The sequence below is a fragment of the Tribolium castaneum genome, chromosome 2, assembly GCF_031307605.1.
Source record: "Tribolium castaneum strain GA2 chromosome 2, icTriCast1.1, whole genome shotgun sequence".
In the NCBI taxonomy this organism is placed as follows: domain Eukaryota; kingdom Metazoa; phylum Arthropoda; class Insecta; order Coleoptera; family Tenebrionidae; genus Tribolium; species Tribolium castaneum.
This window is the reverse complement of record NC_087395.1, coordinates 15,963,597-15,986,611: the sequence shown is the minus strand read 5'-3', so window position 1 is coordinate 15,986,611 and position 23,015 is coordinate 15,963,597. Positions and strand designations below refer to the sequence as shown.

General features: G+C 34.0%; 3 protein-coding genes across 13 annotated transcripts; 1 reads left to right on the top strand and 2 right to left on the bottom strand.

Annotated features, from left to right (window-relative positions):
- Positions 1-649: 649 nt before the first annotated feature.
- Positions 650-17,405, bottom strand: LOC659671 (uncharacterized protein). Of its 10 annotated transcripts, none has more exons than XR_010333140.1 (7): positions 8,981-9,276; positions 5,917-6,153; positions 3,627-3,736; positions 3,097-3,572; positions 2,864-3,048; positions 1,502-2,631; positions 650-1,454 (listed from the first exon to the last, which is right to left on the bottom strand). XR_010333140.1 is itself a non-coding variant. In XM_015983230.2 (7 exons), exons 2-7 carry the CDS (start codon positions 13,062-13,064, stop codon positions 1,344-1,346), a joined length of 1,200 nt encoding a protein of 399 aa, XP_015838716.1. In that variant the 5' UTR covers positions 13,065-13,103; positions 17,266-17,401; the 3' UTR covers positions 650-1,343. The 10 variants fall into 10 exon arrangements, 9 of the variants coding, with proteins under 9 accessions (XP_015838716.1, XP_971050.2, XP_064211091.1 ...); XM_015983230.2 differs by lacking the exons at positions 1,502-2,631; positions 8,981-9,276 and adding exons at positions 12,984-13,103; positions 17,266-17,401; XM_965957.4 differs by lacking the exons at positions 1,502-2,631; positions 8,981-9,276 and adding exons at positions 12,984-13,103; positions 17,033-17,331.
- On the top strand, positions 12,460-21,653 carry LOC659540 (acylamino-acid-releasing enzyme). 2 transcript variants are annotated; one of them, XM_015983225.2, is made up of 10 exons: positions 12,460-12,601; positions 17,614-17,642; positions 17,691-17,899; positions 17,943-18,094; positions 18,139-18,546; positions 18,592-18,737; positions 18,782-18,956; positions 20,489-20,740; positions 20,794-21,442; positions 21,492-21,653. In XM_015983225.2, exons 2-10 carry the CDS (start codon positions 17,631-17,633, stop codon positions 21,586-21,588), a joined length of 2,100 nt encoding a protein of 699 aa, XP_015838711.1. In that variant the 5' UTR covers positions 12,460-12,601; positions 17,614-17,630; the 3' UTR covers positions 21,589-21,653. The 2 variants fall into 2 exon arrangements, with proteins under 2 accessions (XP_015838711.1, XP_008197729.1); XM_008199507.3 differs by lacking the exon at positions 12,460-12,601 and adding an exon at positions 17,380-17,517.
- On the bottom strand, positions 21,607-22,992 carry RpL10 (Ribosomal protein L10). Its single transcript, XM_965782.5, has 4 exons — positions 22,877-22,992; positions 22,725-22,753; positions 22,368-22,673; positions 21,607-21,977 (listed from the first exon to the last, which is right to left on the bottom strand). Exons 2-4 carry the CDS (start codon positions 22,745-22,747, stop codon positions 21,647-21,649), a joined length of 660 nt encoding a protein of 219 aa, XP_970875.1. The 5' UTR covers positions 22,748-22,753; positions 22,877-22,992; the 3' UTR covers positions 21,607-21,646.
- Between the last annotated feature and the right edge of the window lie 23 nt (positions 22,993-23,015).

The following is a 23,015-nucleotide window of genomic DNA, read 5'->3' as shown; positions in this document are numbered from 1 at the left end:
CTAAACTGTAGAAGATAGAAATATAATATCGCGGACGTTTTTATAGGAAATTTAATTCTCTGAAATTTTGTTAAGGAAATATCGCTTCCTTATATTTTTGCGAACGCTGCGAATACGGTTGAAGATACAAAAAAAGTGTAAGGAACAAAGTTGTAGAGAATTAAATTTTCTACAAAAAAGTCCGCGACACCATATTTCTATCTTCAATGGTTTAGGTATAAATTAACTTGACCACCGGCAAAATGAAGCAAATCTGTAGCTTGAGTGTCTTTGAACGTCTTTAGGGCCTAAATGGATGAAGATAGATCTATGGTCTTGCGAACTTTTTTGTAGGAAATTTAATACCCTACAACTTTCTTCCTAACATTTTTCTTGCATCTGTATTCGCAGCGTTTCGAAAAATATTTGGCAGAGTGCAAACTGGTAAAAGTTTGAAATTTTTTAAATATAGTTTACGATACAATTTTTGCATTATGTTTATGGTTTACTATTGAGAATTATATGTGTTAACCGTTATACAAACAGAACCATTTTTTCCCAATTCATTGCTCTGAAAACTTGACGGTAATACCGAAGATGGGAACGTTTTTGCTCGTCGTTTCGTATCCTAACCTTTAGATAACCGTAGGTTAGGGCAATAAAGCGCCTGTTACTTTATAAATTCGCTGCTGCGCGCGTGAGAGGTTTAGTGAATTTGGCTTGACTCAACCCCTGCTGCGCCCGCAGGAGCGGTTAGTTTATTTCTTGAAATACCTTTTACCAAAAGAATATACACAAAATCACATATTTCATATGTACAAATTTCTAGTGTTAGCTTGCTTTGTAAAAATCGCATCACACGACGTTTGGTAATTCCTTCAAGGTGGCTAAAACATCGCCACATTGTTGAGCTTGTTCCAGAGAGCTAACAAAACTTGTTACAGAATACATCTATTTCTAACTTTTGTATAAATTGAGCTACATATTGATTTTTTAGCTAAGTTAAGTATTAGTATCACCTGATATAGTACAAGAAGCAATTTTGTTGCTGGTAGATATTGCAATTTCGCAAGCAATTGGTACGGATATAACGATCCTGAGATAATTTTTACAAACCTACATATGTACAAAATAGAATCTTATCTCTATCAAATAAATACAAAATAATTTGACAAAACAGATTTACACAAGGTTTAAAACTCAAATAAATAAACAACACTTTAAAATGACGAATTCATGTGTTAAAATTTGTTAAAAGAGTTAAATTAAAATTAATTTTTCATGAAATTATGACTATTAGGCTGGTTCCGTTTCACAACTCACTGCACGTTCCTTCCGACATCCGACTAACTACTCGATGATTGTCAAAGTTCTTTCAGTAACGCTGATTTCGCATTCTTCAATTTATCTAAACGTTTCAGTAAGTGTGTGTTTGATGTTTCCAATTCCTCGGCCCGACTCTGCGCCTCCCGTGCCTAAAATTAACAAAATTACTTTACGCAACACACGCAAACACTCGCACTCAAAAGCCTTGAAACCGACAAATTTATTATGTACAACCCAAATGCAGTAAAAACGTTATCTAGGGCAATTTTACAAGTAGCTAGATAACAAAAGTGTCAAAACTAGTGTAAATAAAGACTATGACAAACTTATTATATCAGTTTTTGCAACGTTTGCACGCCTGTGTCATTTTAATCCAAAAATCAAGAGTGTCAGTGTCTGTAAAATTTAATTTGCACAACACTCTTGACGTTTTATTTCCGCATTCTTTTGTTATCTACAGGCTGATTCTTTTATGACCTACATTAGAAGCTTTTTAACTTCTAAAATAGCTAGTTTAAAAATTTTGTATACGATCCAAATTGGCTGACTTCAACCAAATTATTATTATTAAAAGAAATGTTTGATTTGTCCAACATTTTCATCAAGAAATTCAAAATTTGTTGGCAGACTAACTGAGTTAGTTTACATATTTCATCACATTATAGTATAAATAATTAAATATTATTGTTTTACTGCTTATCTGATAATATACTAGCTAAAAACTAAATAAAATGTAAAAGTTGGCCATTTTGCAAGGCCTACTTGATTAACGATGAAAATTACGTAAATTAAGTAAAATTCGTATTTGTGATTACTTCAAAAAAAGATAGGTATACGACGTGTTGATAAAAGTCACCATAAATGTTGATGTTATTTCGATTGCCGTTAATAAAATAGAGTCGTTTCATTTGAAAAAACTGGGTTACAGCCGTTTTTTGAAAATCAAAAAAGCTCAGCCATTTTGAAAATAATTTAATTGAACTAAGAATGGCCGATTTGAATCATATACAAAATTTTAAAGCTCTAGCTATGGAATGAAAAAAGCTAGAAATTAAAATGTAGGCCCCAAAAAAGAATAACCCTGTATAAGGGGTGCAAAAACAACAAACGGGTAAATTAAGTGTTTATTTATTGTTACTGTACAGACTGAAATGTGGTTAGATGTGTGTTAATGATTACGTAATGAAAAGTGCTACATTACAACGAGCTAGGTCAAGACAACTACAGGGCTCCTAGGGCTTGTCGGAACAAAAGCCGTTCCCGCTGTCGTATCAAGGCCGCATTTGAGGCTTCCACCAGCACTAACCTCTGATTCAAGTTGTCAACCTAATACACCTCACCTTTGTGAAATAAAAATCGTGACAAAACAGAACAAGTTTATTCATTCCGTGAAAATAAAAGCAAACAATAGTGTTAGCGCAAGCACCTACTACCTCTAGATACTGTCTGAAACATCATCAGTGGAGTCAGTTAAAGAAGCCTGCAAGTAAGAAATTCATGCCAAATCAATAAAAGAAGCGTGGGTTTGCTAGGTGCATCAGTCGCATGCGCTAATTACCTCTCTTTGCAGCTTGCGTTTTTCGGCCTTTAGGGCCTCCTCGGCCTTCTCCGAGACTTCGGCCGCAGCCTTGTACCTAATGACTTGGCTCTCGAGCCGAGCAACGGTCGCCTGCAAGGTGGCGACGTCTTGCTCGGCCTTTTGCGCCCGGAATTTGTAATCCCCGAGCTGTTTACTCGCCTCTCCTGCAATAATTGCGTTAGGGAAAAATTATTTAGAGGTTTGTTTCGTACTTTGAATGTCTATTTCGTCCAAGTCGGGGTCCGACGACGGCCCGTTCAACGTGCCGCCCGCACTCGATTTTTTCCGCTTGCTTCGCTCCTCTTCTAATTCTAATTTTAAATGGCTAATTTGATCCTGCAGTTCGCCTTTTTCTTTCATCAATTTCGCTAATCGCACGTCCAGACTGCCTTCGCCCGCGCTTTGCAACAGCTGGGCATTTTCTACACTAACTAAAGCCTTTTTCGGTGTACCTATACTACTAAGACTGACATCGCCGTTCCTTTGTTCCTCTTCGTTGATCGAGTCCTCGCCGACGATGACTAAACCCTTCTCGCTTATCAACTGATCGCGTTCTTCGAGTTCAGCCCGAGTCACAGCCAAATCATCTTTTAATTTTGCGCACAACCGTTTTAATTGGTCGAAGTCGCGGCACTTTTCCCGGTGCTCTCGCTTCAACTGCGAATGCTCCTCTTCTAGTTCTTCTAACCTGCTCAAACAATCAATCAACTGTTGTTGCCTTGTTGGTCGAATTAGTATTTACCTATCCTTAAGCAGTTCCAGTTGATATGTGAGAGACGTTTTGTCGTTATCGAGTTGGGCGTTGGCGATCATCGCCTTACGAAACTTCTCCTCATACTCTTTTAGTTCGTTCTGAAACAATCAAATTTGTCGTTTGTTGACATCTGATACGCATGAATGTAATTACTGCTTAGTTTTGCAAATTTCAAGTCTTGTACTAAATTTGATGACTCTTAATTATTGTCAGAGAATTCCAATTTCCGGTTCAAATAACCAACAAATAATTTACAAAAAAGCAATAATTACCAGTTAACTATTACAAAATTTCCATTTTTACTACCGACAAAATAAGAACTTTTAACAAAAAGGTGTTACTTTAATTAACACACAAGATCCAAAAAATATGCAAATATAATAATTATTAACTAATCAAATCAACTGTGACATTACTGAGGGCGAAACCTTCATAGTGTGAAAATGAAAGCTCTGTACATTCCTCAAAAAATTCTAATTCTAATGTTGTATTTAAGAAAAAAATCTTATACACGTTTTTCAGATGTATTTCAGAAATGTAATTCAGATATACAATTTTTAATCTTTTGAGTTTAGAACTTTAAATTACAAAATACCATAGAAATCAAACCTATCGTTCTTGATTTTAATTACATTTTTTTACTTATCTTAAGTAACAACTTTATTAATTGAAAAGTATGTAGTTTACGCATTTAATTTTACTCAGACATGTAATGTTGTTTTAAATTTTTACTACACAGATCTTTTCTGAAATACAGTCGAAAAAAGTGAAGAATCAATAATTACAACTTACACTTTCTGAAATAAATAGAATTTCTGAATTACAGAAAAAATGTTTTTTTTTAAATCAAAGTTACTTATCTAAAATTCTATTACTTTTTTATGAAATACTATTAGCAGTACGTATTAACTGATCTGAAGAGATGTTTTCTTTAATCAAACTTGCTTCACTGAATTATAATTAACCTTTTCTGAAAATAATTTGAAAAAGGTGTAGTTTGTTTAAAAAAAAAATATACATTTTTTTCAGAAGAGCGTCTTACAACACTGATACAAAAGGTAAAATTATTTTTTTACATTTTTCCCAATATACACGTAACAAAATTGATGATTTAAAAAAAGAAGTAAGGGTGGAAATTTGAAAATTATTTCAGACTGCTAGAGATTTTAATTTTAATAATTCTTACTCCTACCTATAACCCGTTTTCAAAATAAGTAATTAGGAGAGTAGTTAAAAAATATAGTGTATGACATAGAAATAAACATCTTGGAAAGGTGGTATGTTATTTTTTCAATATACTATAATATATAATTTAACGTTCAGTTGACCACAAAAATAAAGTCAGCTTTTTTAAATATTGTTGCTCTTTTGTTTCCTAGGATGCCGAAATTAATTTATGGTCAAATTTACAAATTTTTAACTTGTTTTACACATCATTAGACATTAATTGTTGATTTTTTTTAACCAGTATTTGTTTAATGTTTCAAGAGCTAACTAAATCCATAAAAATATGATCTGAAGATTAAAAAATTTACTTAAAAATTTAACTTAGATTAGCAATTTCTCGTAAAAAAAAGAATAAAATGAAGTTTTAATTCAGTATGATATCTTTCATCAGCACCCGACAAATTGTACGGTACTTTTGAATCACCCTGTCTTATGTGTCCTTAAAAAAATAAGATTTTTGGTGCTTTCAAAAAGTGGCACAATTCTTAGGACTAAAATATTTTCTCCACATTGTACTCTTTGAGTAAAAAATAACAAGAACAAAAAAAAATTACTTATATTGTTAAAATTTTGTTTAAGTCTTAGTGAGATTATAAAAAAAATGTTCCTCCTTTTTTATACTTGTTGATGTATTCGTAGAGAGATTGGGAATAATTGAAAAGAAATACGGTTTTATTGTTTATTCATAGAGTTAAAGTAACGTTTCGGGAATGACCGTTCCCATCTTCAGACAATGGTTACATAATATTTCGAAACTGTGTTAAACGATATAGTGTCTAAAAGTTAATTCTTTGCAATTTGTCAAAAGTTACTTTAAAAGAGAAATAAAATGTTTTAAGGACGCCCTTATATTTTGTTCAGAATATTTAAAGACTAGTTAAGTATCCTAAAAATTGTTAAAATAGACAGAATTATGTCTTATTGGTTAATACGTTAACTGCGCTGTACCAACATCAAACACGTGTTTCTGGTGGTTTTAACGTTTTTCGGAATCCAATATATCGTTGGCATTTCCGGATGTAGAAAAAATGTGTTATTTAATTATTTTTACCCGCAAATCCCTGAGACTGCCCCCGTCCTCCAGCGAGTCCTCGGAGCTCCTCCTGCTGGAGAGATACCTGCTCCCTGCAGTAACCGTCCTCGCAGTCCTGGCCATCGGTTCTGCCAACATATCGAATTGTCGGTCGGCATTTTCCTCTTGTTCTTTCTGTTGCCTCTCCAGTTCGCGCATACGTATCTCTCTAGCTTCAGCTCGGGCCTGTCTTTTGGCCCACAAACGTGCTTCCGCCTGCAAAACGCCCAGTATTAGACTTATAAAACTCACACCCACCAAATACCCTTCTACTTCATTGCTGTAACTTTGCATTAATTCGTGGATGACATTATTTGAATCTGTCGCAACTCTCGGATCGGTCGAAGTTTCCGATTTCGTCACCCCATCGATTGTCACCGAATTGTCGCCCATTTTACACAGTTTTCGGGGTTTTTACAACAAACTGTACGACTTCCATTATTCACAAAACGGTTTTTCTTATCGCTAATGTATTTTATCAGCTGATAAGTGTGACACTTTTTACAATTTACCGGTGATGGATCAAATAAAGGCACCTTTGAGGCGTGCCTCGCTGTTGATTAATCGCGTACTTCTACAGGGAACTGTGATAAACACGTACCTGAACGGCAATTAAATTAGAACAAGGAACAAGTCTCAAACTCTGGTATTTTTTTGCGATAAAAACTACTATGTTTTTGGGGGTGAAAAAAGGCACAAAAATATGCCTTCCCCTCCTATGTAAAAAATTATAACTGAGCCCTTCCATTTACGACAAGTGTGAGTGAATCATAAATTCGAACCCGTTGGTAAATTTCGAATGGCGATGGAGCTACCATCTCGCGAAACCATGACTCAAAGAGAAATGATATCATCCTTAAATAAAGAATACCGCGTTTGAACTGTGTCAATACATTACAAAAGAATTCCGCTGGATGATGGAATGAGCATTCCATGCCATCATTTCACCGCATTTCAGGGAAAACATAAATAAATAAACGCACAAGTTTCATTTGAAATGTGTTTCTTTCACCATAAATGTTAACTTCATGAGCGGCAACAAATTTATTTTTATTTTCGTTACATTGTTGCATCATTGTTTATGGTGCGGTAGGATGTTGGGAATATTATTTATAAACATAGTAAAGAATTGTAGTGGTGAAATTTTACTTCTGTTTATCCGGTTTTATCTCCATTTTATTTTCATTCTTTTGGTTGAAAAATTGACCATAATGTTCCAGAAAGGTCAGAAAACGACTCCAACTCAACGAAAAGGCGAACAGAAATGCATAAATTTTATCAAGTCCTTCCTCATCCTTTTCTTAACTGATGTTTTTTTAAGATATAACTTACACGTTTTTATCTTGTATAATAAACGGAAATGATTAACTCGTGTCTTAATCGATGATTTGTCTTTACTGAACCAATCTACAATGATTTGTTTACGTTTACTAAATAACAATTATTAAATAGAGATCAGTTAGCCATCTAGTTAGTTTAGTTAAGCCATTAAGTTCAGTACGAGTAGCTACTTTGTTTTAAACTAATCCCATTATTAATTTAATATTATGTTTTTTATTCACTACAAAGCATTGCAAAAAAAATTTCAGTCAGAACACAATATAGTATTTTTGTTATTTTCGATTACTTTACTTCTTTAATTAGGCAGTAATAGTTTTTGTGTTACAATCTTTGTCACAATCTAACAATAGTATATTATTAATTATTATACGAATTTTATAAGACGTCCTATTGTTCTATGGTTTTGGAGCACGACGAAGGAGTGTAATATACTATTTTTTTCTACCTTCTACTTTTGTTTAGTTTAACTTATCAAAATCTGTTCAATTACACGAATTTTATAAGACGTTCCATTGTTCTATGGTTTTGGAGCACGACGAAGGAGTGTAATATACTATTTTTTTCTACTTTCTACTTTTGTTTAGTTTAACTTATCAAAATCTGTTCAAACACACATAAAATTAAACTGATGACCCAGCCCAACACTGCCAATACAACTCCTAAAAATTTACTAAAAGGAGTTGCACAAAAGTTCTCTTTGTTTAACTACTTTCGCTTTCGCTACAATAAACAATTTGTGAAACCAAAGTAGAAAAAAATGATTTGCATTGCCAAACATAACTAAAATGACAAGAAGTTGTTTAAAAACATTTTTAGAGTCTGTAGTATAGAACTGTTTTAGGAACATTTTTTGTGACAGTGACTATACCTAATACCCGCATGAGTACGTCATGAGTACGTTAAATTCCAAAATCAACGATAATATTGCAAGGTCTTATGATATGAAGGCCTTGAATAAATATTTGTTAAAATATTATTTTAGCCACAATCCATAATACAACAGTAAGTGCAATACCCACATACCTTTATGACAAAAAAATCAATGGAAAAAATCAACAAATATCGAGTCACACACAAAAACACAATTTGCACTAATTGACTTACAAATAAAGTAAAAAAAGTCATTATAATCTTTATTTATTTACCCTGGAAAAACAATGGTTGTTTAATATTTAACATTTAAGATAAAGATTGTGTTTATTAGGGTCTGTGTCGTACAAGCTCATTAAAAACCAAAAAACACATTTTGTTAGCTTTCACCACAAATTTTCACAAAAACGTAATAAATTTTTGTTTTATTCACAAGTCGTTCCATAACTAGTCTCATACATATTACATTTTTCACATTTCAGACCCATAACTTTCGTGAATAAAAAACTTAAAAAGGAAAGTTGTTTACTTAATCACTCCCATATTTAAAAAAGTTCCAGATGACAAACTTCAAAAGCAGAATCGTCCATTAAAGAAAATTTACAAATTCCCCGAACGGCGATTAGATTTTATTACACTCTCGTGGGTTTGCACTAATGGAAGCGATAATAATGAAATCATCCGTTATAATTGCAAATTGTGACCTTATCGCAGTTTTTAATTCAGTTACGGACTTGAACCGAATAAATCAATTTGCTGATTATTTACACAAAATGTCGGAAAACGATAATTCTCGTCACCCCCGCACATGAATCACCGCTCGACAACTTACATTTTTCTTGCACATTGAAACGGTCGTCACGAACAGGACGTGAGCTGGAGCGTTCTCGCACAAGCAATCGCTTAGGGAGGGCGTCCGCCCGATTTGATAGCCCCATTTCGAGGGCACGACGGCTTCCGGTGCGACGACCATCGTCCTGAAGATTTTTTCGAAAACGCGACACCTCACAATACCGAATAAAACCATGAGAGTACTGCCGACTTGACGCTGAATAAATATTTGCCGGTGGTGATAAACACGCGTGAAAATTAACCGAGATTTTCCTTTCACAAGAAAAGTTTCATGATGTCGGCGGTGTCGGCGACATAAGACTGCCGGCAAGAACTATTCATACATAAATACCTACGAGCGAAACCCCTCATAAGAGACGGCGAGTTCATTCGCCCAAAAATACCGACGGAATCGACCAAAGTTGAGGAATTATCAGAGTGGAGGTGGCCGAAAGCGTTTGAAGGGTATTTTTAAATGGGTGAAAAATCGATCTTTGATGTGTGTGCAAAACGTGGCGTAATAATAATAATAAACACAATTTGACGTCATTTATTTATTTGTCGAGACCCAAAACCAACTTTCGCCAAATCCCACCAACCGCAGTTATACATAAAGTGTGCCTAATTGGAAAAATTTCACATAAAGACGTGATAACCCACCTTACTTCGGTTATAAAGACCTCAAAAGATAGACAAAATCAGTTCGTTTTATCCAAAGTTGCGAACGTCTTATTGCATACTTTTTATAATTTTATAATAAACACTAAATAATGGCTGTAAATGGAAAAAAAACAATGTAACTTATAAATAAAATAATAGTAAGTATATTAAAGTATAAATGGATATTGAGGTCTTTAAAACATGCGCGACTTTTCGAGCACGACGGTGTGGCCGGAGTGCTCGAAATAAAGCAAGTGTTTTAAAGACCAGTTATCCACGAATACTTTACGGTATTTTTTATTGGTACACTTTGAAATCATAAATACTCAATTAAAATTACAAAAATTGGAAATAATGTAATGTGAGATCAGTAGATATACCTTTCGTTGGCATGGAATTAATTGTCATGATAATAAAAAATCATTGGAAGTAAACACAACTACTGCGTGCTTTAAATAAGCAAAATAGATTATCAATAAATAAAATGTACAACAGTTTTAGCTCATTTCAAAGAATAGTAGATTATACAGGGTTATTCACTGAAGTTTCCAAGATTGCTTTTGAAACGTCAGATCCGTAAAAAATGATAACTTATTGCTGGTAAAATACTTCAGCCAAATAAATAATTGTACCTTTACAACAAATAAATAATAAAACAAAATAAAATAAAAAATAAATAATTTAGCTAAATCATCAAATTTTGTATTTATGTGATTAGGCACCTAAAACATGCAAAACTGCTATTTTGTGCTTAATTCAGGAGTGACTTTAACCTTAAAAAAACATATATTGTGTGACTGAAAAAAAAGCTTTATCTTTCTGCTTTTGCCTCAATTATTAAGGAGTTCTTGTTTTTTACACATAATTTATATTTTAAATAATTAGCATGGAAACACTTAATAATATTCCAACAACGTCAGAAAACGACTCCAACTCAACGAAAAGACGAACAGAAATGCATAAATTTTATTAAGTCCTTCTTCATCCTTTTCTTAACTGATGTTGAAATGTTTTTTTAAGATATTCCTTACACGTTTTTATCTAGTTAATAAACGGAAATGATTAACTCGTGTCTTAATCGATGATTTGTTCTCACTTCACTGAAAAAAACTACAATGATTTGTTTACGTTTACTAAATAACAATTAATAAATAGAAATCAGTTTAACAGACTTTAACCTTAAAAAAAATGAATTGTTCAAAAAATTGAATAAATGCTTTATCTTTCTGCTTTTGCCTTAATTTTTAAGGAGTTCTTGTTTTTTATGCATAATTTATATTTTAAATATTTAGCATGGGAACACTTATAAATAACATAGTTGTAAGTAGTCCTTTTCTTATAATGAAAAAAAATAGGTAACGACTACGGACAATTATTACCTTCATTCTGGAAAGTAATTTGTGGCAAAGTATCGTCAATTGAGCTAGTTTTTATTTATTCATTAGTGGAGAAAGTTTTAAATTAATAAGAATAATTATATTCATTTAATAAATTACATATTTACACACATATAATAAAAAATATAAATAAAAACCGAGTGAGAAGGCGAAATCTAGCTTACAGCTATTTCACCAAACCTTCCAATGATAAATATTAATTATTATTAAATTAAATAAAACAATTAAAAAAAAAAATAAATATATAATAATTGACCAACATCCAAATTTTTTTATAAAGTAATAGAAAATTGCAAACAAAAATACAGCGTGTCTCAAAATTGACGAAGTCAAATAAAGACTCGGGACTTCCTAACAAAGATACATTGCTTTGAAAAATACTCTTTAAATTGCGTTTTCTTCAAATGTTGGCTAAATATTACAGTGTTTATTCTTGTTTATGGTATAAATGATTATGGATTGAAAACAATTTCTCAATTACAAAATTACAAAATTTTAAGATTTTTTTACTCCAAAATAAAGCTAAGTTTTTGAAAAATCTTAAATTTTTGTAATTGTTATATTTTTAAGAAAAATTACAAAAATTTTAGATTTTTTTACTCCAAAATGAAGCTAATTTTTCGAGAAATTGTTTAACATAATTATTTTCCACAATCTACATAATAAACAACAATAAACACTTAAATTTAAGCCTGCATTTGAAGAAAACGCAATTCAAAGTGCACCTAAAATGCATTTTTAAACCAATCTATCTTTATGGAAAAATTCCGAATCTTTTTTGTTTCTATATTTGGACTAATGAAGCGATTCTCTATAATAATCTAAACTCGGAATTCGTTAATTTTGAGACACCCTGTAATTCTTTCAACTCAATCAAGCAAAAATTAATTATGTAAAAGCAAACTCATAATTTTCCTGAATTTTTAGGATTAATATAATCGACTAATTATGAAATTTTCTTAGATAATACTAATACCAGCTGTCCAGATAGTTGAAAAACAACAGATATTGCTACAAAATCACAAAGTTAATGCATCATTCTTTGTCTTAGTAGCGTATAAAAATTGTAAATAAAATTTCCCCCATTCAATTTTTAGAAGATAAAAAAAGTCTTTAATGTGATGGCTTTTAGTATAAATAGCAATTTTATTTGGTTGAAAATTTCCACCTACGTGGTGATAAAAAAATAAAAACAAAAATACAAACTGTTTTCATTTAAATATTATCCTTGAAAAAACAAATACCTAGTCGACAGTATTTTTAGATCGAATTCGCACGTAAATTTTTAAAATACGTGTTGTGACATTACAGTGACTGATACATAGGTTTTTACGTAATTATTCTTCCAAATATAAAAATATTCCAATAATTACCACAGAATTGTTATTATCGGTCAGACGATAGACAAGACAATAAGATCTCCAAAACCCCTTTTGTCAAACAAACACCAATCTCATTATCTTTTTAACAAACAACACAAAACAGTAGACCACATAGATAAGATTATAGTGAGTATTTATGCCAAGAATCAGTTTTACAAGACAAATAACAGTGCCCTCCGGTAGGTAAGTACCATTAACTACCAAATAATAATATACAATATTTAACGATAGCGTTATAAGAATATAAAACTCATTGCATCCGCACTTTAATCCGTCCATTTATTTGCGCCGCGTTTCGTTTACCGGATCCAGACATTGCGGAAGTCCCCCGAAATAACCCTTCACGAAAATAACCCCGGGGTAAAAAACACCGGAAATAAATCCGTTTCCGAGTTGGAAACGCAGCCGAAAAGTGCAGCCCCGACAAACGCGTTCGCTCTCGTTACAAATATAGCGCTTTATTTTCATTCCGGGGGTCGTCTTGTTTGCATCCTCACCTATATCCGTTCCATCGCTCCGAATAGCTCGGAGTATAAATAATACAATATGTGTAACAATACGTTACCTCTTTGGCGATTTGGTCAAGCGCTTGGTCCTCTGCAGACGACTTGGCTGCGATACGTCGTCGGCCGCCAACGCCGTCCATGGCGAGGAGTTACCGGAGAGGACAACACCGACACCAGACCTGGACAACACACAAAAACCTCGCAGGAGACAAACACAACGGGCCGGTTAGAGGGGTTAGAAAGCGGGGACAATACTGGACAATTTCCTCAACAAATTACCAATGTTTACCAAAATGGTAAAAACGTGTTTATTGCCAAATTCGCGGATCGTTAACTGGCGCCGAGATTAAAAATGTTTAGTTCAAGCCAACGATTCTACGGCAAACTCAAAAATAATAAACACAAAGTGATGTTCTGAAAAATTGTGGTTATTTTTGTTAAGTTCACATTTTGTTTATATATTTTAAAGCATTAATATAAAATAGTTATAGTTAATAGAACTTTGGGTTTTGACGGAAAATGGTAATTTTTGCAACTGTTGCTTTTTCCATTCAGTTATTGGGTTCCTCTTGAAAAAATCAAATGTAATAACGACATTTCGTTATTATCTGTTTCAAAGTGTTAAGGTCCAGTGCACGAGAACAGCACTAAGTTACAGAGATAAATTTTGAGAGCCAAGTGATTAAAACCAATTCGTTTAGATGCATATCCTGATACACAAAAAATTTTGGAGTCCACAGCAATTTGTAGCAGATTATTACAAACTTCTAGCACTTTTTTTAAGTTTGTTTTCAATTATCAATAACTTTAAAAGTACCTATTTGTAAACATCAGATTTATCACAACTTTATCAACTAATCAAATTATTTATTTTATTGCAATAACTCAATAAGCAATACATTTTCCTTTAATTTTTGTAAATTTTAATTTTAATAGTCTTATAGAATTGGGGGAGAATAGAACCTAAGGTTTTTGCGAGGAATAAACAGCACATCACAATTTTGTACTCCGGATTTGCTCAAGATTTCCTCTGAATTTCCCCAAAATCTTCCTTAATTTTTTTAGGATGATTTCCCGTGATTTTTCAATTTTGTACGTCGCTCTCCTGCGGTTTACATGTCAGTGTTTTGTTTAGAATAATTTCCATTTAAGAAAAAAAAATAATAAATTAAAAATAGTGAAAAATAATGTGCTGTAAACAACTTGAGCATGTTCGTCGATAAAAATTTAATTTAATGTAAATATGTGCACTCTTTAGATTGTAGTAAATTTTTTATAGTTTATAGTAGTTAATAAAAAAGTACTTAACTAAAAAAATAAAAAATCCAAAAATTGTAACACAGTTTTATTTGATTAAAATACAAAGTCTAAGCGAAAACGCTTAGTTCCATATTTTCTTCTGTGTTATAATTTAAAAAAAAAAACAGTAAAAATCCATTCAACACAATGTCAGAAATTAAAAATTGGATTTAATCAAAGATCAAACAGATAAAACTAATAATCTAAGCAGGTGATTTTTTTTCAGAATCTTGATTGAGCAAAAGAATTTGAAATGAATTTTACGTTTACCCAATTAAAAAATAACTCCTATTGTTCTGTTTTGTTTTGGATTCCATACCATTCACAAAAAATTAAATATTGTAAAATTCTTGATATCAATACAAAAGTTGGTAAAACAACGAAAAGATAATCAAATTTTTTAATCAATTTTTTTATTCCCATGTTAGAGTTTCAAGTTAAAACCCTTCTACAGGGTAATCCAGCCCAGATGCCGTCTTTTGTAGCTCAGTTTAAAGCTCAGAAAAATATTTTTGATTACAGAGTGCCTCAACAAAACTATGACGTCATAATAATATTTTCTCAATGACATGCAATTATTTTTTGTGCTCATTTTTAGCTTCTTGCATGTCCCTAAATATTAATTAATAATAATAATAATAATAATAATAATAATAATAATAATTTGAAAAAAATAATTATTATTAAAAACATAAAACACAAAAAATCGCTTTCACACTGTTTCAAGAACTATTAAAAATAAAAATTTGTGCTTTTTTGACGACATTATTACTATGTACGTGTTAAACAAGGTGTAACAGACTTATTAATTAAGTTTGATTGACCTGAACTACTACAGGGTGTTTACAATACAGATGGTCCAGCCCAGCCCCCGTCTTCTGTAGCTCCGTTATTACAAAACTTGGACTTTTGATATTTTGTAGACGTTATTTATACTCTAGGATGCATTTCAGGATAATATTTTTGATTATACAAAATGTTCCAAAAAAGTGTGACGTCATATGATAAAAAATTTTAATGGCAAGCTATTATTTTTTTTTGTTCATACATGTCTTTAAAGTTTTTTTCAAATCGGTTCAGGGATTACTGTTAAAAAATAAAAATAAAAAAAATCGGTTTTTCACCTGTAGTTTTAAAAATTAATAGAAAAATAGAAACAGTGCATTTTTTGTGACATTATTACTAGGTACGTGTTGTCCATGTTCTAGCAGACTTATTAAATAAGTTTGATTGATCTAAGTTAAGTTACTACAGGGTGTTTACAATTTATTTCCAACCTTTTTAAATTTTAGAGCCTTTTATTTTGCTTATTTCAAAAGGCAACCCCTGTTTATTTTTATATCATTCGATAGGGAATTAGAAAACGAACATTTTTTCATATTAGGCCCTAACGTAAATCCTATCACATTCGGAGTTATTTGATAAAAACCAGTTTTGTCAAGGATTTTAATGACAAATTGAATGAATAAAAGTCGAACATGACTCCAACCCTGCTCATTTTTATATAATTCAATGCGAAATTCAATAAGGAACATTTTTTATTACCATAAATCTAACGTAAATCCTAAAAGTTTAAAAAGTTTGTAAATAAATTGTAAACACCTTTTAGTGATTCAGATCAATTAAACTTAATTAATAGGTCTGTTAGACTTTGATCAACACGTACCTAGTAAAAATGTCATCAAAAAAGTATTGTTTCTATTTTTTACTAATTTTTTAAAACTAAAGGTGTAAAACCGATTTTTTTTGGTTTTTACTTTTTTAACAATTATCCCTGAACCGATTTGTAGAAACTTTAGGGACACGTAAAAAGCTGAAAACGTATCCTATCCAGAACAAAAAAAAATAACAGCATGCCATTAAAAAAATATTATTATGACATCATACTTTTTATTTGTTAAATTCTCGTTAGCTTTTCAAATATTTATAAGCTGTATTGGTTTTCTAAAGCAGAGTAAAGGTTAAAACCCTTTAATGATTTATTTAGTTATTATTTATTGATGCAAAGTCAATAGTTCTCAAGTAAAAAACACTGTTTTCCTACAATGATTTATTTCAATTTGGCTGTCCTCATAACAATCACAAACGGAATTCGTTTGTTTTTTACCAAGTTTACTGTAAACAGACATGGAATTTACATTTGATTAAAGAAAGAGCTTCAACGTATCTTTTGTAACTAACAATAAAAGACAAAGTAATACCGTATTCTCAAGAAATTTGCATTTTGTAGCTCATTTAGTCGAATCGTAGATTGTATCACATGGCTATTAAAACCATCATAAAAAACGTAATGTGCTTTGGGTACTTTCGTGACAATTTATAGTCTTCTGAACTGGTCAAGGAGCGATTTTTTGCTCGTCTAGCCAATCACTGAGCATGTTCTACAATTATCACGATTTTTTCGCATAAACGGAAATGAAAGCCACCACAGGACGTCGCCAGGTTGTAGATAAGAAAAGTGCCCCCCGATAGGGAAATTATGAACTGACCTTTATTTATCGCAAAAATTAACGCGAAATCAGCAGTGATATGCACCGAGCTAATCGGCATAACAAACAGGCTGTCTGTGCTATCAAAAATAGAATCTATTTTAAATTTGGAAGTGGTAAAAATTCGAGCAGAATTGTCGGGTTGTGGGGCGAGTTGGGGCTGTGGGGCGCCGCCCCGGCCGCCACACCGCGTCCCGGCGCTTGTTGGGGCCCAAAGACGCCCAAATAAATGCCATAATCGCTTCGAGCGAGCAGGTGTTAGTGGGTGTGCTCGGCGATACCTGGCGACCTGCCAAAATCAAAAACCACCTAATACTCACTCGCAATTCTTACGGTTCATCTAATTTCCTCCTGTTTCATAATCATTATCGGCTCGTAACGCAAATCCAGACAAAATCAATTACTTCGATCGACCTCTCGAGACGTTGAGGGGTGTAACGATTACAAAGAGATTTACGAATTCTTATCACACACACATCAAAAGAAAACACAACACATGATAATTTCTTGACAAGGACGAGACACTATTTTATCTTATCACAGGGCAACTTACGAAATATTGCAAGTTATATGCAAAATTCTACACATGTGTAAATTTGTGACGACATTTCTTTTTCGGTTCGCGATCCACAACTGCCAACATTTGAAAAAATTCGCAAAATCCCCCAAATAGAACTGTCAACGCGCAATGCCACAAACCCAACGGAGCTAACTCAGCGGTTTCGTTTTTCACACTTTTTTGCAATTTTCTGAATTAACCCCACCCGTTTCACACCACGAACCGAAGCAACATGCTAAATTAAACGTACGAGAGTCACTCACATTCCCATCGTTTCGTACTTTCAATTACAATAAAATCCCAACCTCACTTTTAAAAATAATAACTTGTGTTTATTTTTAGTCCATTACGGGAAAATAATGTCAGCGAACGTGAGTAATTAGCCGATAATTAATCGCTCCTAAAGTAGCCAATTAAAGGTGGACAAAGTGGTGAAAATATACAGGTCCCTGAGCCTGGTTCCGTCCCTAGTTGGGGCTAAACTAATCAACAATCAGAGCGTTGTCCACAGTGTGTGGTCGCAGAGGAACTTGGAACGCGGCGAAAACACCAAATTTGTGAGAACCATCGGGATTTCCCCCAACTTGAGCAAAAAATACGAGTCATTGCCGTTTGACATCACTAATGAGTAAGAGCGTACGTTTCGGTTCTTCTCCTAATTGATTCTGCAGACAACTCTCAACAATCTCACCGTCTGAAAAATACAAAGCCGTTTTGCGCACCTCCAACGACAAACAGTTCATTGAAGTGTGGCAGAACCAGAATTTGACAAAAATCGTTGATTTGAACGCCTTAGACATCCACGGGGACGTCTACACTGATGGTAAGCGCCCCCCGAAGGTATTTCAACAGAAAAATGAATTTTAGGCGAATTTCGCTCGTTTGAGTGGTCACCAGACGAAACCAAACTGCTCTACATCGCTGAATTGAAAATTCCCAAATCTGAGCCTTTCTACAAGCGCTGTGCCAAAAAGCCCAAAAGCGACGACTCCCCGAAAGCTCCGAAAGGGGAGGAGTTTCTGTACCGACAAGACTGGGGCGAACAGCTAGTTGGGAAAAAACGCTCAGTTATTGCCGAGTATCACTTGGAAAAAGACGAAGTTGAAATACTGTCTGGTCTCCCAGAGGACGTGTGTCCAGCGCAAGTGGGCTATTCGCCAGATGGGGCCTTCGTGGTGGGGGTGGCGTACAAGACAGAGCCCCGGAAACTGGGGCTCATTTATTGCACCAACAGGCCCAGTACGATATTTACGCTAGATTTTGCAGGAAATTATGGTACTCTTGTTTGTTGGTGATTTTGGTTTTAATTTTCACTTTTAGTGCCTTTTCCTTTGAATAATAAGGCCGTGAAATGTCCGATTTTTACTCCAGATGGTAAGAATTTAATCTGGTTGCAGAGGGACGCAGGGGGGCCGCATCATTCGGCTATGGCGCTTATGAAAGCCCCCCTGCCGTTGGATAGCAAGGTGGGTAAAAATGTGTGGGGATTTGTTTGACTGTGTTTTAACAGATGGTGCCAACAGCGGTGTTAGATTTTGTAAAAACCGAAATTAGAACAGATAATGACAGGAATTTCTATGGGTTGTATAATAATGGGTTTATTAAACGTTGCTTTGCGAGTGGGAATAGATTAGTCGTCTCAACTAATCAGAAAAATACTATCAACACTTACGTCATCGACATTGGTAAGTAATTGCGAATATTTCGAAAAAAAATTTTGTAATAGCAATTGTGAAAAATCAACACTTAACGTGAAATTGTAAAAATTCGCATTTTCCTTACTCAATAGACAAAAGTAGATTTCGATTAAGAGCAACGAAATAAACAAGTGCTGTATTTAAGTAAGAGTGAGGATAATATAAATGAAAAATTGTATTATGTTAAATACAAACATTTTTACTAAAAACAACATAAAAAATACAGTTATCAATTTGTGTTTTGTCTCTCAAGTTTTTTTTTAATGACCTTTGTCTTGTGTCTTGGATAATTTAGTTAACTTTATTGTTTAAAATTTTTTCAAGTGATTTGATTATTTCTTTTTCCACTTATTCTTGTGTGTTTATTGTTATGTTGTCTATTATAAAAAGCAAAATAAAATTATCAGTACTTTTTTGTTTACTCGAGTTCTACACTTTTCATTTCTATTTAAATTATTATTAAATAATGTATTTTTTTATTCTTCCAACTTTTGCATTTTATTTTTTTAATGTACCTCTTACGAAAAAATTTTGACATCACTACGTTGTTATACTCACCAGCAAGATTTGTCTTTCAATTAACACATTTTTTTATTTTTTGTTTTTCATTTTTATTATTTTTATGTATCAATGTGTTTGCTTTTAGTTATCTCTAACTCTCAATTGTGACACTTATTCAACCCTTGATTCAGATTTTTAATTCTCTATTTTTTATATTTATATTTTCACTTATTCTTTTCTCATTTTCTTCATTATGAATCATTTACATTTTTTTAAATTTCTTTAATTCTTTTTTTGAATGGTCATCGCCAGTCTGTGTTAATTTTGTTGATTCTTGATATAAAATTAATGAATTTTGTATTAATTTTTTTTTAATTTTCTTCAGTTTCGTTCCTTACAATATTATTTTGATGTCTCTTCCTCATTAGAATTTTTTCACTAATAGTGAACAGCTGTATATAATTCGTAATTTAAAACACTCTAAATGTCGCAAAAATTTTATTTATAACGAGACAAAACTCTTACAATAAACAAATCATTTTTTAAATATTATTTAAATATTTCTGGATCAGTCTGTATTTATTTAAGTACTGAGATCAAATTAACGTCAAAAGTAATATTTCCACGAAATAATGAAAATAGTTTTTAGATGTCAGTCAGTTTTGCTGAATAAATGGTTAAAAAAAAACGTACTCCGGCGCATCCTTCATGTTAACAACAATTTTTTTTATTTAAGAACATTCCCTATTTTTCCGACTTTAAAAAATTTTATTTTTTAGAAAACCACGTTTTTAACATTTGTTTCGACCTTGTTTAAAATTTTACTCAAAACAAATACATTCACATCTCATTCCATTCAATAGTATTGGTCTAAATTTGGAAAAAGGAATAAAAAATGCTTCTTTCACGGAACTTTCCCAAGAACAATTACCAAATCCTAATCCTTACTTCTTACTTTTGTGTTTCGCCTTCGAGTTTTGGACTTCCATAATTATTGCAAATTAAAAAAAATATTTTAGACTCTGGTAAAATCACGGAATTGATTTACGAAGACGGAAGCCAAATCGTTTTGGATGTCTGCAACGACGTTATTCTGGTCAGCCGACGAAATTACCTAATGCAGGACAAACTCGCAATCTGTAAACTGCCCCCAAAAGAGTCCGAAGTGCCCCTAAACTGGACCGAACTCACCACCAGTTCCACTCCAGAGGGCTTAGAAAACTGCATTTACGAGTACCTTGACTTGGTTCAAGACGGAAGCGATAGCGTCAGTACGTTTATTTCCTCCACAAAAAATCACAATGATACTAAAACCTCATTTCAGAAACTTTCTCTGCCATTTACTTGGGCCCCAAAACCGCCCCTGCAAAATCAGTGAATCTGGTGGTTTGGCCGCACGGTGGCCCCCACAGCGCTTTCGCCAACAATTTCTCCCTCGAATCCTCGCTATTCCTCTCGCTCGGATTCGGGATCGTCTTCGTCAATTATCGGGGCTCAATCGGGGCCGGACAAGACAGCGTCAACTTCCTCCCGGGCAAGATCGGCCAATCGGACGTCTCCGACTGCATTCTCGCCACCCAAACCGCACTGCAGAAGTACGCGTGGTTGAACCCTGGCGGTGTGGTGCTTTTCGGGGGTTCCCATGGCGGCTTCCTCGTCACGTATTTGAGTGGGAAGTACCCGGACATGTTCAAGGCTGTGGTGGCCCGCAATCCGGTCATTGATGTCGCCTCGATGAGCATCATCTCGGACATTCCCGACTGGTGTTACGTCGAAGTTGGCTTCGAGTACACCCAGGTTGGGAAACCTAGCCAAGACGCGCTACTTGCCATGCGCAAGGCTTCGCCCATCGAGCATGCGCACAACGTCAAAGCGCCCACTATGCTGCAAGTGGGGTGCAAGGACTTGCGGGTGCCCCCACACCAAAGTCTGGAGTACTACCACAGATTGAAAGCAAACGGGGTTAAAATTAAGTGTGTAACTAACACGACTTTGTTTTTTTTTTCTGATATTGTGTTTCAGGATGAATTTATACGAAGATAATCACCCCCTAGCCCAAATTCCTAACGAAATGGACAACTTGATAAATTCATTGCTATGGTTCCAGGAACATCTCTAGGTTTAAGTGAAAAAAATATTTACCGTGTATTTTTTATTCAGAAATAAAAACGTACAAATCAAACAGTTAGTAGTTCTTCTTGTACCTTTTTCCATGCGTCAAGGGGGCCGTGTTCGGGCCTGTAGCGAACATTGCAACCGTCAGGGGCCAGCCTTCCTTGCTCCTTCAACTTATCGTACACTTCGCGGTCATATTTCGTAAAACCAAACTTCTTCGAAACGTAGATTTTCTGGCGTCCGGGGAACTTGAACTTCGCACGACGCAGGGCCTCAATGACTTGGGCCTTGAACCTGTCGCTAGATCGCACACTCATGATCGGCTGGCCAATGTTGACTCGCGCGACGGTGCCTTGGGGCTTCCCGAAGGCTCCTCTCATCCCAGTCTGGAGCCTAAACACCAAAAACAAAATAAAAACAAACTTATTTAAAAAATGCACTAAAAAAGAAAAAATAATGTTCAAAATATCAAACATTTTCACACCCAAAACGATTTTCTCGTCAAACTGCTGTTTTTTCTTAGTATTTCATTACTTGAATTATAAAACTATTAACCAAATAATGAATTAAAGCGAACAGACCAAGAACATCACAATATCTCAAAAACAATAACAATTATCCTGCAAAACACCAGACTGCAGATAACGTAAGTATGCAAAATTTCAGTTCATTCGTACAAGAACCCTTTCAAATTTGACTCGGAAAACACGAAAAAGGCAGACAACCAATGCAAAATAAGCAAGCTTGTAATAATGCAAGTCACGACGTGAATCATCAACGCACCTATCGGCTCCAGCACATGACAACATCTTGTTGATGCGGATAACGTGGAACGGATGGAGTCTCATGCGAATGTGGAACTGGTCTTTACCGCAGTTCTTGACGAGGTACTTGTTGGCGCAAATACGCCCAGCTTCAAGAGCCTCCGAACTCAACTGTTCGTACTCATCGGAGACTAAATGGACGCACAGTGGGAAGTCGTCCACTGTTGCTTTCTTCTTGCCCAAGTCGAAAATACGGATTTTCGGGTCGGGGACACCGCGACAGAAACGCGATTTGGGGTACGGCTTGTTTTTGCAGTAGCGATAACTGGAAAAAAAACTGTGAGCAGAAATGTTTGGTTATGGGAAAGTAACCTACCATCTCGCTGGACGTCTACCCATCTTGATCTGCAACGAAATAACCAAATTTATTATTCAATTCGTAAAGAATACGAAACAATGAATCAATTGGTAGCAAATTTGTGGCGAAATAGTGGAAGATGACTAAAATATTAGCAGAAATTTACTTACGAAGTAGACGTGAGACGAGGACAACAATGAAGAGGTTGACAACCAGCTGTGCCAACCTAAAGCGAAAAGAAACGAAAACAATAAATCCCCAACTATTCAAATCGTTTCAGCTCCACATATTTTTTACAAAAAAAATTGT